This window comes from Lampetra fluviatilis, chromosome 59 (assembly GCF_964198595.1).
Source record: "Lampetra fluviatilis chromosome 59, kcLamFluv1.1, whole genome shotgun sequence".
NCBI lineage: Eukaryota > Metazoa > Chordata > Hyperoartia > Petromyzontiformes > Petromyzontidae > Lampetra > Lampetra fluviatilis.
The window spans coordinates 870,220-883,697 of NC_136333.1; the positions used below are offsets into that span (position 1 = coordinate 870,220).

Genomic DNA, 13,478 nt, shown 5'->3' on the forward strand with positions numbered 1-13,478 from the left:
TGTTGTTGTTGTAATTGTTGTTGTTGTTGTGGTGGTCGTTGTTGTTGTTGTGGTGGTGGTGGTGAGAAGCCAGGGTCAGGGCCCCCCTGGCAGATGAGGGGACTCCGATCCCAGTTCTTTTGACTTCTCGCTCAGGGTTACACAAAGACAAAGATCCCCCCGGTAGCCTTAAAGACTGTAGGGGCAAGTGCTCTTAGTGTGTAGCACCTATTAAGGCCAGAACGGCACACGAGGTGGGTGGGTGGCCAGCACCACGCCCGGCCGCCTTTGTCTCCCCGGTGGCGATGTTTACGCACCGCACCGGGTACTCATTTGATGCTGAGTCAACCTGGGGGATGCCCAGGACCAGTTCAGATAATCGCCACTGGCGTTGGCAGTGAGCAGGAATCGAACTCGGGTAGCCGCTACACCACCGCTCCCCATGCCCAGCGTCATGCACATAAGCACAACAACAACAACCGCCATTCGCCACTAAGTGGCGGTGACGTCACCACGACGCTTGTGCCAGGCCAAGTGCACCTTGAGGCCACGTGAAGTGTCGAACGCCCGCTGGCAGGAGGTCACGGGGCAGACCCAGCAGGTGCCACGGGTCGACTGACCGAGATGACCGAGATGACTGGCTGATGCACCACCTGTGCCACCTACTGTACCAACTTGCTGTGCTTTAGCCACCCGGCGCTCCGCTCGTTGTTGTGAGCGTCGCTCCTCCGCCCTCCGTTGTTGTTGGAGGGCGACTGCCTCCAACTGCCCAGTAGCGTCCTTCACGAGCCTCACACACGTGCACACACACGCACACACGCACGCACACATACGCATGCACATACACGCATACACACACGCTCTCGCACACGCACAAGCACACATACGCAAGCACATACACGCACGCACACACACGCACACACACGCACACACACACTCGTCAACTTTGGGGGAACGTCTACATTGGGGCCAACTCCACTCTGCGCATTTGCCGGGTCGTGGCTAGCGGAGCGCTAACGTTGTCGTCGTTCTGTATTCTGTCCTCGCGGGCCGGAGCAGATGAAGATGAGCAAGGCGGAGCTCAAGGCGGAGAGCAAGGCGGAGCTCAAGGCGGAGAGCAGGACGGCGGAGAGCAAGGGGGGCGGGGGCCTGGGCCACCACTTTGCCGAGGCCTCCTTCGCAGGCCAAGTGCGCTGCTCCTACTGCAACCGCCCCCTGGGGGACGACGCCTTCGAGTGCCAGTGTGAGTGGCGCCGCACCGACGACACCACGATCCCATTGATACCGCCGATACCACGATCCCGCCAAGAACGCAATCCCACCGATACCACGATCCCATTGATCCCACTGATACCACGATCCCGCCAACCCGTCTGACTCTGTGATCGCACCGATGCCACCGATGGCCCCAGCGGTGTGTGAGCGACACTCGACCGTCGCCCCGAGTCGCTCTGCTCGCTCGCGATCACAGAGACGACTCAGCCTCTCCCCCCTGCCCCTCCCCCTGCCCCTCCCCCTCCTTGCCCCCCTCCTTGCCCCCCTCGTTCCTTCCCCGGTGGTGACAGCAGCAGTGGTGGTGGTGGTGGTGGTCACATGGCGTCGACACACAATGCGCCGCACATCTTGTGATCTTGTGCCGCACAAGGCGGCCACAGTCTGCGCCGCCGGGGATGACGCGAGATCCATCGGGCTGATGCTCGCGCTCGATCTGTGTGCCTGTGTGTGTCTGTGTGTGTCTGTGTGTGCCTGTGTGTGCCTGTGTGTGCCTGTGTGTGAGTGCCTGTGTGTGTTTGTGTGCCTGTGTGTGCCTGTGTGTGTCTGTGTGTGTCTGTGTGTCTGTGTGTGCCTGTGTGTGAGTGCCTGTGTGTGTCTGTGTGTGTGTGTGTCTGTGTGTGTGTCTGTGTGTGTGTGCCTGTGTGTGTGTGTGTCTGTGTGTGTCTGTGTGTGTCTGTGTGTGTGTGCCTGTGTGTGTCTGTGTGTGTGTGTCTGTGTGTGTGTGTCTGTGTGTGTGTGTCTGTGTGCCTGTGTGTGTCTGTGTGTGTCTGTGTGTCTGTGTGTCTGTGTGTGTCTGTGTGTCTGTGTGTGTGTGTCTGTGTGTGTCTGTGTGTGTGTGTGTCTGTGTTTGTCTGTGTATCTGTGTGTGTGTGTGCCTGTGTGTGTCTGTGTGTGTCTGTGTGCAGTATGTGTCTGTGTGTCTGTGTGTCTTTGTGTGTCTGTGTGTGTGTCTGTGTGCCTGTGTGTGTGCCTGTGTGCCTGTGTGTGTGTCTGTGTGTGTGTCTGTGTGCCTGTGTATGTGTGTGTCTGTGCCTGTGTGTGTGCCTGTGTGTGTGTCTGTGTGTGTGTCTGTGTGTGTGTCTGTGTGCCTGTGTATGTGTGTGTCTGTGCCTGTGTGTGTGTCTGTGTGTGTGTGTATGTGCCTGTGTGTGTGCCTGTGTGTGTGTCTGTGTCTGTGTGCCTGTGTGTGTGTGTACATAAGTGTGTGTGTGTGAGTGTGGGGCGCCGTGGTGTAGTGGTTAGCGCGCCGCGCTAGGAACCCGGCGACCCGGAGTTCGGTTCCCGCTCACGGGCACCGACACCGGTGACAATTATTTGTACCGGTCCTGGGCCTCCCCTAGGTCGACTCAGCCTCAAACGAGTACCCGGTGCGGTGCGTAAACATCACCACTAGGGAGACAAAGGCGGCCGGGCGTGGTGCTGTCCACCCACCCCCTCGTGTGCCGTGCCGGCCTTCGTAGGTGCTGCTCGCTAACAGCACTCGCCCCTGCAGCCTGTGCAGGCTACACGGGGGATCTTTGTGTTTCCAAACGGATTCTCCGCGTGACGGGGCGGCACCGGGGTTCACGCGGAGAGCGCCGTGAGCGCCGTGAGCGCTCACGGCCACAGAGACAGCGGCACGCAGACGCCCTGCGAGCACTGAGAGACGGGGAGGGGGAGAGAGGGGGAGAGGGAGGGAGGGAGTGGGAGAGAGGGAAGGAAAGAGAGAGCGGAAGAGAGTGGGAGAGTGGGAGAGTGGGAGAGTGGGAGAGAGTGGGAGAGTGAGATAGAGGCAGAGGGAGAGAGGGAAGGAAAGAGAGAGGGAGGGAGAGGGAGGGAGAGAGCGGGAGAGTGGGAGAGAGAGGGAGGAAGGGAGAGGGAGGCAGGGAGACGGAGGGAGAGGGAGGGAGGGAAGGAAAGCGAGGGAGAGCGAGGGAGAGTGAGATTGAGAGAGAGCGGCAGAGAGGGAGGGAGAGGAAGGGAGAGAGTGGGAGGACTAGGCAGAAGGAGCTGACGTAGTGTCTGGCGAGCGCGAGGCGCTCCGCGTGACTCGGCGAGGCGCTCCAGGAAGCCGCTCCGGTGATCTTGTGCCGCTTCCTGCGGCCCGGGGCCCCGCGGCCGCCAAACGGCACAACGGCGGCGGCGGTGAGATCCGGCAGCGAGGAGGAGAAGCGTTGACCCCCCCAGGCGCGTTGCGGCCGCAGCGAGGCTCGTCGAGGAGCTCGGGAGAGTGGGACGACGAGGGAGTTCCCGAGGGCAGCGAGGTGGCGACGGGCAGTGCGGCCAGTGGGCGGCGGCGGTGGCGGTGCGGCCGCGGTCAGCGCCGCGCTACTGCCGACCCGGCCGCCCGAGTTCGATTCCCGCCCACGGCCTCCAACGCCGGTGACGGTGATCTGAACCGGTCCTGGGTTTCCCAAGGGATGACTCGAATGGTTACCTGGGTGCGTGGTAAACATCGGGGAGACAAAGGCGGCCGGGCGTGGTGCTGGACACCCCCCCCCCCCCCCCTCGTGTGCCGGGCGTGTGCGAGTCGGCCAAACGCTCGATCCGCGAGGGGCTCTCCGTTGATCTCCTGCAGCGGGATGCCCCTCACGGCTGCGGCGCCTGTACCTTTACCCACTTGGGGGGCATTGCCCCTCACGGCTGCGGCGCCTGTACCTTTACCTTTACCCACTTGGGGGGCATTGCCCCTCACGGCTGCGGCGCCTGTACCTTTACCTTTACCCACTTGGGGGGCATTGCCCCTCACGGCTGCGGCGCCTGTACCTTTACCTTTACCCACTTGGGGGGCATTGCCCCTCACGGCTGCGGCGCCTGTACCTTTACCTTTACCCACTTGGGGGGCATTGCCCCTCACGGCTGCGGCGCCTGTACCTTTACCTTTACCCACTTGGGGGGCATTGCCCCTCACGGCTGCGGCGCCTGTACCTTTACCTTTACCCACTTGGGGGGCATTGCCCCTCACGGCTGCGGCGCCTGTACCTTTACCTTTACCCACTTGGGGGGCATTGCCCCTCACGGCTGCGGCGCCTGTACCTTTACCTTTACCCACTTGGGGGGCATTGCCCCTCACGGCTGCGGCGCCTGTACCTTTACCTTTACCCACTTGGGGGGCATTGCCCCTCACGGCTGCGGCGCCTGTACCTTTACCTTTACCCACTTGGGGGGCATTGCCCCTCACGGCTGCGGCGCCTGTACCTTTACCTTTACCCACTTGGGGGGCATTGCCCCTCACGGCTGCGGCGCCTGTACCTTTACCTTTACCCACTTGGGGGGCATTGCCCCTCACGGCTGCGGCGCCTGTACCTTTACCTTTACCCACTTGGGGGGCATTGCCCCTCACGGCTGCGGCGCCTGTACCTTTACCTTTACCCACTTGGGGGGCATTGCCCCTCACGGCTGCGGCGCCTGTACCTTTACCTTTACCCACTTGGGGGGCATTGCCCCTCACGGCTGCGGCGCCTGTACCTTTACCTTTACCCACTTGGGGGGCATTGCCCCTCACGGCTGCGGCGCCTGTACCTTTACCTTTACCCACTTGGGGGGCATTGCCCCTCACGGCTGCGGCGCCTGTACCTTTACCTTTACCCACTTGGGGGGCATTGCCCCTCACGGCTGCGGCGCCTGTACCTTTACCTTTACCCACTTGGGGAGGGAGGATCGCAGCCGGCCCCCCGCCGAGTTGTGGCGGCGGTGCCGGGCCGCTGATTGCCGAGCCGCGGCGTTCCCCACCGCGGCGAGAGAGAGAGAGACGGTGAGGGCCAGTTGGCCCGGCACCCCCCTGCCAAGGACGATGCCACTCACCCACACCCCCACCACCACCACCCACCACCACCCACCACCACCACCCCCACCACCACCACCCACCACCACCACCCCCACCACCACCCCCACCACCACCACCCACCACCACCCCCACCACCACCCCCACCACCACCCACCACCACCACCCACCACCCTCCACCACCACCCTCCACCACCACCACCACCACCCACCACCACCACCCTCCACCACCACCCTCCACCACCACCCCCCACAAACCCCACGAAGCAGACACAAAGGTCTGCAGGGTATAATTGATGGGGTCAACCATCATCATCACCATCATCACCATCATTATCACCATCATCACCATCATCATCACCATCATCACCATCATCACCATCATTATCACCATCATCACCATCATCATCACCATCATCACCATCATCACCATCATTATCACCATCACCACCATCATCACCACCATCACCACCATCATCATCACCACCATCATCATCACCACCATCACCACCACCATCACCACCACCATCATCACCACCATCACCACCACCATCATCACCACCATCACCACCATCATCATCACCACCATCATCATCACCACCATCACCACCACCATCACCACCACCATCATCACCACCATCACCACCATCATCATCACCACCATCATCATCACCACCATCACCACCACCATCACCACCACCATCATCACCACCATCACCACCACCATCATCACCACCATCATCATCACCACCATCACCACCACCATCATCACCATCACTGTGATCACCGCTCTCGTCGCCATGGCGCTGTGGCTGGCACACTCCTACAGACAGAGAGCGCGGGTCTCATTGTGGGTCCCTGTGTGAGTCTGTGGGTCTCTGTGTGAGTCTGTGGGTCTTTGTGTGAGTCTGTGGGTCTCTGTGTGAGTCTGTGGGTCTGTGTGTGAGTCTGTGGGTCTCTGTGTGAGTCTGTGGGTCTCTGTGTGAGTCTGTGGGTCCCTGTGTGAGTCTGTGGGTCTCTGTGTGAGTCTGTGGGTCTCTGTGTGAGTCTGTGGGTCTCTGTGTGAGTCTGTGGGTCCCTGTGTGAGTCTGTGGGTCCCTGTGTGAGTCTGTGGGTCTCTGTGTGAGTCTGTGGGTCCCTGTGTGAGTCTGTGGGTCTCTGTGTGAGTCTGTGGGTCCCTGTGTGAGTCTGTGGGTCTCTGTGTGAGTCTGTGGGTCTCTGTGTGAGTCTGTGGGTCTCTGGCGTGAGTCTGTGGGTCTCTGTGTGAGTCTGTGGGTCTCTGTGTGAGTCTGTGGGTCTCTGTGTGAGTCTGTGGGTCTCTGTGTGAGTCTGTGGGTCTCTGTGTGAGTCTGTGGGTCTCTGTGTGAGTCTGTGGGTCTATGTGTGAGTCTGTGGGTCTCTGTGTGAGTCTGTGGGTCCCTGTGTGAGTCTGTGGGTCTCTGTGTGAGTCTGTGGGTCCCTGTGTGAGTCTGTGGGTCTCTGTGTGAGTCTGTGGGTCTCTGTGTGAGTCGGTGGGTCTCTGTGTGAGTCTGTGGGTCCCTGTGTGAGTCTGTGGGTCTCTGTGTGAGTCTGTGGGTCTCTGTGTGAGTCTGTGGGTCTCTGTGTGAGTATGTGGGTCTCTGTGTGAGTCTGTGGGTCTCTGTGTGAGTCTGTGGGTCCCTGTGTGAGTCTGTGGGTCTCTGTGTGAGTCTGTGGGTCTCTGTGTGAGTCTGTGGGTCCCTGTGTGAGTCTGTGGGTCTCTGTGTGAGTCTGTGGGTCCCTGTGTGAGTCTGTGGGTCTCTGTGTGAGTCTGTGGGTCTCTGTGTGAGTCTGTGGGTCTCTGTGTGAGTCTGTGGGTCTCTGTGTGAGTCTGTGGGTCCCTGTGTGAGTCTGTGGGTCTCTGTGTGAGTCTGTGGGTCTCTGTGTGAGTCTGTGGGTCTCTGTGTGAGTCTGTGGGTCCCTGTGTGAGTCTGTGGGTCTCTGTGTGAGTCTGTGGGTCTCTGTGTGAGTCTGTGGGTCCCTGTGTGAGTCTGTGGGTCTCTGTGTGAGTCTGTGGGTCCCTGTGTGAGTCTGTGGGTCTCTGTGTGAGTCTGTGGGTCCCTGTGTGAGTCTGTGGGTCCCTGTGTGAATCTGTGGGTCTCTGTGTGAGTCTGTGGGTCTCTGTGTGAGTCTGTGGGTCTCTGTGTGAGTCTGTGGGTCTCTGTGTGAGTCTGTGGGTCTCTGTGTGAGTCTGTGGGTCCCTGTGTGAGTCTGTGGGTCTCTGTGTGAGTCTGTGGGTCCCTGTGTGAGTCTGTGGGTCTCTGTGTGAGTCTGTGGGTCCCTGTGTGAGTCTGTGGGTCCCTGTGTGAATCTGTGGGTCTCTGTGTGAGTCTGTGGGTCTCTGTGTGAGTCTGTGGGTCTCTGTGTGAGTCTGTGGGTCTCTGTGTGAGTCTGTGGGTCTCTGTGTGAGTCTGTGGGTCTCTGTGTGAGTCTGTGGGTCCCTGTGTGAGTCTGTGGGTCTCTGTGTGAGTCTGTGGGTCCCTGTGTGAGTCTGTGGGTCCCTGTGTGAATCTGTGGGTCTCTGTGTGAGTATGTGGGTCTCTGTGTGAGTCTGTGGGTCTCTGTGTGAGTCTGTGGGTCTCTGTGTGAGTCTGTGGGTCTCTGTGTGAGTCTGTGGGTCTCTGTGTGAGTCTGTGGGTCTCTGTGTGAGTCTGTGGGTCTCTGTGTGAGTCTGTGGGTCCCTGTGTGAGTCTGTGGGTCTCTGTGTGAGTCTGTGGGTCCCTGTGTGAGTCTGTGGGTCCCTGTGTGAATCTGTGGGTCTCTGTGTGAGTCTGTGGGTCTCTGTGTGAGTCTGTGGGTCTCTGTGTGAGTCTGTGGGTCTCTGTGTGAGTCTGTGGGTCTCTGTGTGAGTCTGTGGGTCTCTGTGTGAGTCTGTGGGTTGTTTTTGTGTTCGCCGTGGGAATAAAAGCGCTGCCGTTGCCCTGGGAACGCTCAATTCCCCCCCTCCCCCCCCTCCCCTTGCTCACAGCGACCCGGTGAAGTTGCTTGGTGACATCCCCCCTCCCCTCCCCTCCCTCCCTCCCCTTCCCTCCCTCCCCTCACACTCCTCCCTCACTCTCCTCCCTCTCCTCCTCCCTCTCCTCACTCCCTCACTCCCTCCCTCTCCTCCCTCTCTCCCCTACCTCCCTCCCTCTCTCCCTCCCTCCCTCCCCTCCCTCCCTCCCTTCCCTCCCTCTCCTCCCTCCCCTCCCTCTCCTCCTCCCTCCCCTCCCTCCCCTTCATCCCTCTCCTCCCTCCCCTCCCTCTCCTCCTCCCTCCCCTCCCTCCCCTACCTCCCCTTCATCCCTCTCCTCCCTGCTACCCCTGCTGCTCCTCCTGCCGTGATGCCAATCGAGCAACTTGGGGGCTAGTTTCTCTTTTTACAAAGCGGTCGCCGTGACGGCCGGCGCACGACGTCACGGCGTTTCTCGCAACGGGGCGCGTCGTGGCACCACGTGGGTGACGCAGCATTCACCACGTGGGTGACGCAGCATTCACCACGTGGGTGACGCAGCATTCACCACGTGGGTGACGCAGCATTCACCACGTGGGTGACGCAGCATTCACCACGTGGGTGACGCAGCATTCACCACGTGGGTGACGCAGCATTCACCACGTGGGTGACGCAGCATTCACCACGTGGGTGACGCAGCATTCACCACGTGGGTGACGCAGCATTCACCACGTGGGTGACGCAGCATTCACCACGTGGGTGACGCAGCATTCACCACGTGGGTGACGCAGCATTCACCAGGGCGGCCCCCTGGAGTCGAACCGTCAACCTCCGGGGCGGGCGGCACGCAAAGACGTCGCGTCTCGGGGTCTCGCCGCGCGTTGTTCGTCACCGCGTCCGACGTTTCGCCCCCCGCCCTGCCGCGGGGGTTGTCGCGGCCGCGGCGCCCATCGTCTCTGCGTCGGCGTCGTCACGGCCACCCCGCGCGGTGTTACACCCTCGAGCGAGCTGCGCTCTGTTCCACCTTGTAAGGCTCACGGCGCCGCTACGAGGCTGTGTTTTGTTTATCGTCGCCACGTGGACATTTCTAGCAGAGGCCAAATGTCTGTAGGTGCGTGTTGTTGATTGTGAACACTCTGGGAGCACTACGTTGAGTCTCAGTGTGGACGGGGGAAATGCCGGAGGACCCGGAAGGAAAAAAATCCACGCGACCACGGGGAGAGAGACGCAGAAAACACCAAATATACAGCAGCAGCAGCAGCAGGCGTCAGGGTCGGGATCGAACACACGACCTCCTGTACACCAGGCGAGGGAGTTAACATCTCCCAGCCACCGTGTTGATGATGACAGAGAGAGACACGCAGACTCCAAATATACAGCAGCAGGCGTCAGGGTCGGGATGGAACCCACGGTCTCCTGTAGACCAGGCGAAGGAGTTAACATCTCCCAGCCACCTGGGACGTGGTCGATTCTGACGGCGGTAAGAATCACCGTGACGGAGGTGGAATCACGGTGACGGAGTGTCCATTGCGGCCCAGCAGAGGAACAACACGGGGGGGGGGCGAGGGGGGGGGCAGGGGGGGGGGCGAGGGGGGGGTGCGAGGGGGGCGGGTGCGAGGGGGGGGCGAGGGGGGGGGGCGAGGGGGGGGTGATGACTCGAGGATTACGCTCACTCACTCACTCACCGACTCCGCCACATCCTGCACGTGGCGCGCTGCGATAGCGGCGGTGCGAGCACCACGGCTCAACTCACTCATAGTCACTCACACTCACTCACTCATAGTCACTCACACTCACTCACTCATAGTCACTCACACTCACTCACTCATAGTCACTCACACTCGCTCACACACACAGTCACTCATAGTCACTCATAGTCACTCACTCACACTCACTCACACACACAGTCACTCACAGTCACTCACAGTCTCACACTCACTCACCGACTCACTCACTCATAGTCACTCACACTCACTCACACACTCATAGTCACTCACACTCACTGACTCATAGTCACTCATAATCACTCACACTCACTCACTCACTCATAGTCACTCACACTCAGTCACTCACTCACACTCACTCACTCATAGTCACTCACACTCACTCACTCACTCATAGTCACTCATAGTCACTCACACTCATAGTCACTCACACTCACTCACACTCACTCAGTCACTCACTCACACTCACTCACTCAGTCACTCACACTCACTCACTCACACTCACTCATAGTCACTCACTCACTCATAGTCACTCACACTCACTCACACTCACTCACACTCACTCACCGACTCACTCACTCATAGTCACTCACACTCACTCACACTCACTCACTCATAGTCACTCACACTCACTCACTCACCGACTCACTCACTCACTCATAGTCACTCACACTCACTCACTCATAGTCACTCACACTCGCTCACACTCACTCACTCACCGACTCACTCATAGTCACTCACACTCACTCACTCACTCACCGACTCACTCACTCATAGTCACTCACACTCACTCACTCACTCATAGTCACTCACACTCACTCACTCACTCATAGTCACTCACACTCACTCACACTCACTCACTCACCGACTCACTCATAGTCACTCACACTCACTCACTCACCGACTCACTCACTCATAGTCACTCACACTCACTCACTCACTCATAGTCACTCACACTCACTCACTCACTCATAGTCACTCACACTCGCTCACACTCACTCACTCACCGACTCACTCATAGTCACTCACACTCACTCACTCACTCACCGACTCACTCACTCATAGTCACTCACACTCACTCACTCATAGTCACTCACACTCACTCACTCACTTATAGTCACTCACTCACACTCACTCACTCACCGACTCACTCACTCACTCATAGTCACTCACACTCACTCACACTCACTCACACACTCATAGTCACTCACTCACACTCACTCACTCACTGTCACTCACACTCACTCACACTCACTCACTCACTCACCGACTCACTCACTCACTCTCACACTCACACTCTCACACTCACACTCTCACACTCACTCACTTACACAGTCACTCACTCACTCACACTCACTCACACTCACTCACTCACCGACTCACTCACACTCACTCACAGTCACTAACTCTCACTGACTTACTCACTCACACACTCACTCGCACTCACACTCACTGACTCACACTCTCTCTCACTCACTGACTCACACTCACTCACACACTCTCACACTCACCCACAGACCCACAGACTCACAGACTCACGCTCTCTCGCCCTCTCTCACTCGCCCGTCTGTTGGCTCCATCCCAAGGGAGAGAGGACTGCTGTTCATCTTTGTGCCTCACCCGCTTTTTGTTTTACGATCAGTGGAAACAAGAAGATGCTCGGTGTAGTCGGCACTTTGCTTCGTTGGTCATTTCGTAATTTTTTAAAAAACTTTGCTTTATGTAAACCCCCACCTCTCGCTCACTCTCACCCTCTCTCTCCCACACCCTCTCTCTCTCCCTGTCTCTCCCAATCCCACACACCCTCTCTCTCTCCCTGTCTCTCCCAATCCCACACACCCTCTCTCTCTCCCTGTCTCTCCCAATCCCACACACCCTCTCTCTCTCCCTGTCTCTCCCAATCCCACACACCCTCTCTCTCTCCCTGTCTCTCCCAATCCCACACACCCTCTCTCTCTCCCTGTCTCTCCCAATCCCACACACCCTCTCTCTCTCCCTGTCTCTCCCAATCCCACACACCCCTCTCTCTCTCCCTGTCTCTCCCAATCCCACACACCCTCTCTCTCTCCCTGTCTCTCCCAATCCCACACACCCTCTCTCTCTCCCTGTCTCTCCCAATCCCACACACCCTCTCTCTCTCCCTGTCTCTCCCAATCCCACACACCCTCTCTCTCTCCCTGTCTCTCCCAATGCCACACACCCTCTCTCTCTCCCTGTCTCTCCCAATCCCACACACCCTCTCTCTCTCCCTGTCTCTCCCAATCCCACACACCCTCTCTCTCTCCCTGTCTCTCCCAATCCCACACACCCTCTCTCTCTCCCTGTCTCTCCCAATCCCACACACCCTCTCTCTCTCCCTGTCTCTCCCAATCCCACACACCCTCTCTCACCCCCCCACACCCTCTCTCCCTCTCTCTCGCCCCACGTCTCCTCTTGTTTCAGTCTCTCATTAACCTGCCGGGTGAAGGCTTCCCAAGCCGCCACCGACATTCTCATCTCTCTCCCTCCCTCCTCCCTCTCTCTCACACTCTCTCTCACACTCTCTCACACTCACTCACTCTCTCACACTCTCTCTCACACTCACTCACTCTCTCACACTCTCTCTCTCACACTCTCTCTCACACTCACTCTCTCACACTCTCTCTCTCACACTCTCTCTCACACTCACTCTCTCACACTCTCTCTCTCACACTCACTCTCTCACACTCTCTCTCACACTCACTCTCTCACACTCACTCTCTCACACTCACTCTCTCACACTCTCTCTCACACTCACTCTCTCACACTCTCTCTCTCTCACACTCTCTCTCACACACTCTCTTTCACACTCACTCTCTCACACTCTCTCTCACACTCACTCTCTCACACTCACTCTCACACTCACTCACTCTCTCACACTCTCTCTCACACTCACTCTCTCACACTCTCTCTCTCACACTCACTCTCTCACACTCTCTCTCACACCTCTCCACTCTCTCTCTCACACTCTCTCTCACACTCACTCTCTCTCTCACACTCACTCTCTCACACTCTCTCTCTCACACTCACTCTCTCACACTCTCTCTCACACTCACTCTCTCACACTCTCTCTCACACTCACTCTCTCACACTCTCTCTCACACTCACTCTCTCACACTCTCTCTCACACTCACTCTCTCACACTCTCTCTCACACTCACTCTCTCACACTCTCTCTCACACTCACTCTCTCACACTCTCTCTCACACTCACTCACTCTCTCACACTCTCTCTCTCACACTCACTCTCTCACACTCTCTCTCACACTCACTCTCTCACACTCACTCTCTCACACTCTCTCTCACTCACTCACTCTCTCACACTCTCTCTCACACTCACTCTCTCTCACACTCTCTCTCTCACACTCTCTCTCACACTCACTCTCTCACACTCACTCTCTCACACTCACTCTCTCACACTCTCTCTCACTCACTCACTCTCTCACACTCTCTCTCACACTCTCTCTCTCACACTCACTCTCTCACACTCTCTCTCACACTCACTCTCTCACACTCACTCTCTCACACTCTCTCTCACACTCACTCTCTCACACTCACTCTCTCACACTCACTCTCTCACACTCTCTCACTCACTCTCTCACACTCTCTCTCTCACACTCACTCTCTCACACTCACTCTCTCACACTCACTCTCTCACACTCTCTCACACTCACTCACTCTCTCACACTCTCTCTCTCACACTCACTCACTCTCTCACACTCTCTCTCACACTCACTCTCTCACACTCTCTCTCTCACACTCACTCACTCT

General features: G+C 58.2%; 1 protein-coding gene across 1 annotated transcript in view; it reads left to right on the forward strand.

The window, feature by feature from the left end:
- The window catches only part of LOC144950723 (rho guanine nucleotide exchange factor 2-like), a 133,852-nt gene that overhangs the window by 52,825 nt on the left and 67,549 nt on the right, over positions 1–13,478 (forward strand). Inside the window, exon 6 of the mRNA XM_078880796.1 lies at positions 1,039–1,222. Coding sequence (XP_078736922.1) covers positions 1,039–1,222 — 184 coding nt within the window. The remainder of the gene's footprint in view (positions 1–1,038; positions 1,223–13,478) is intronic.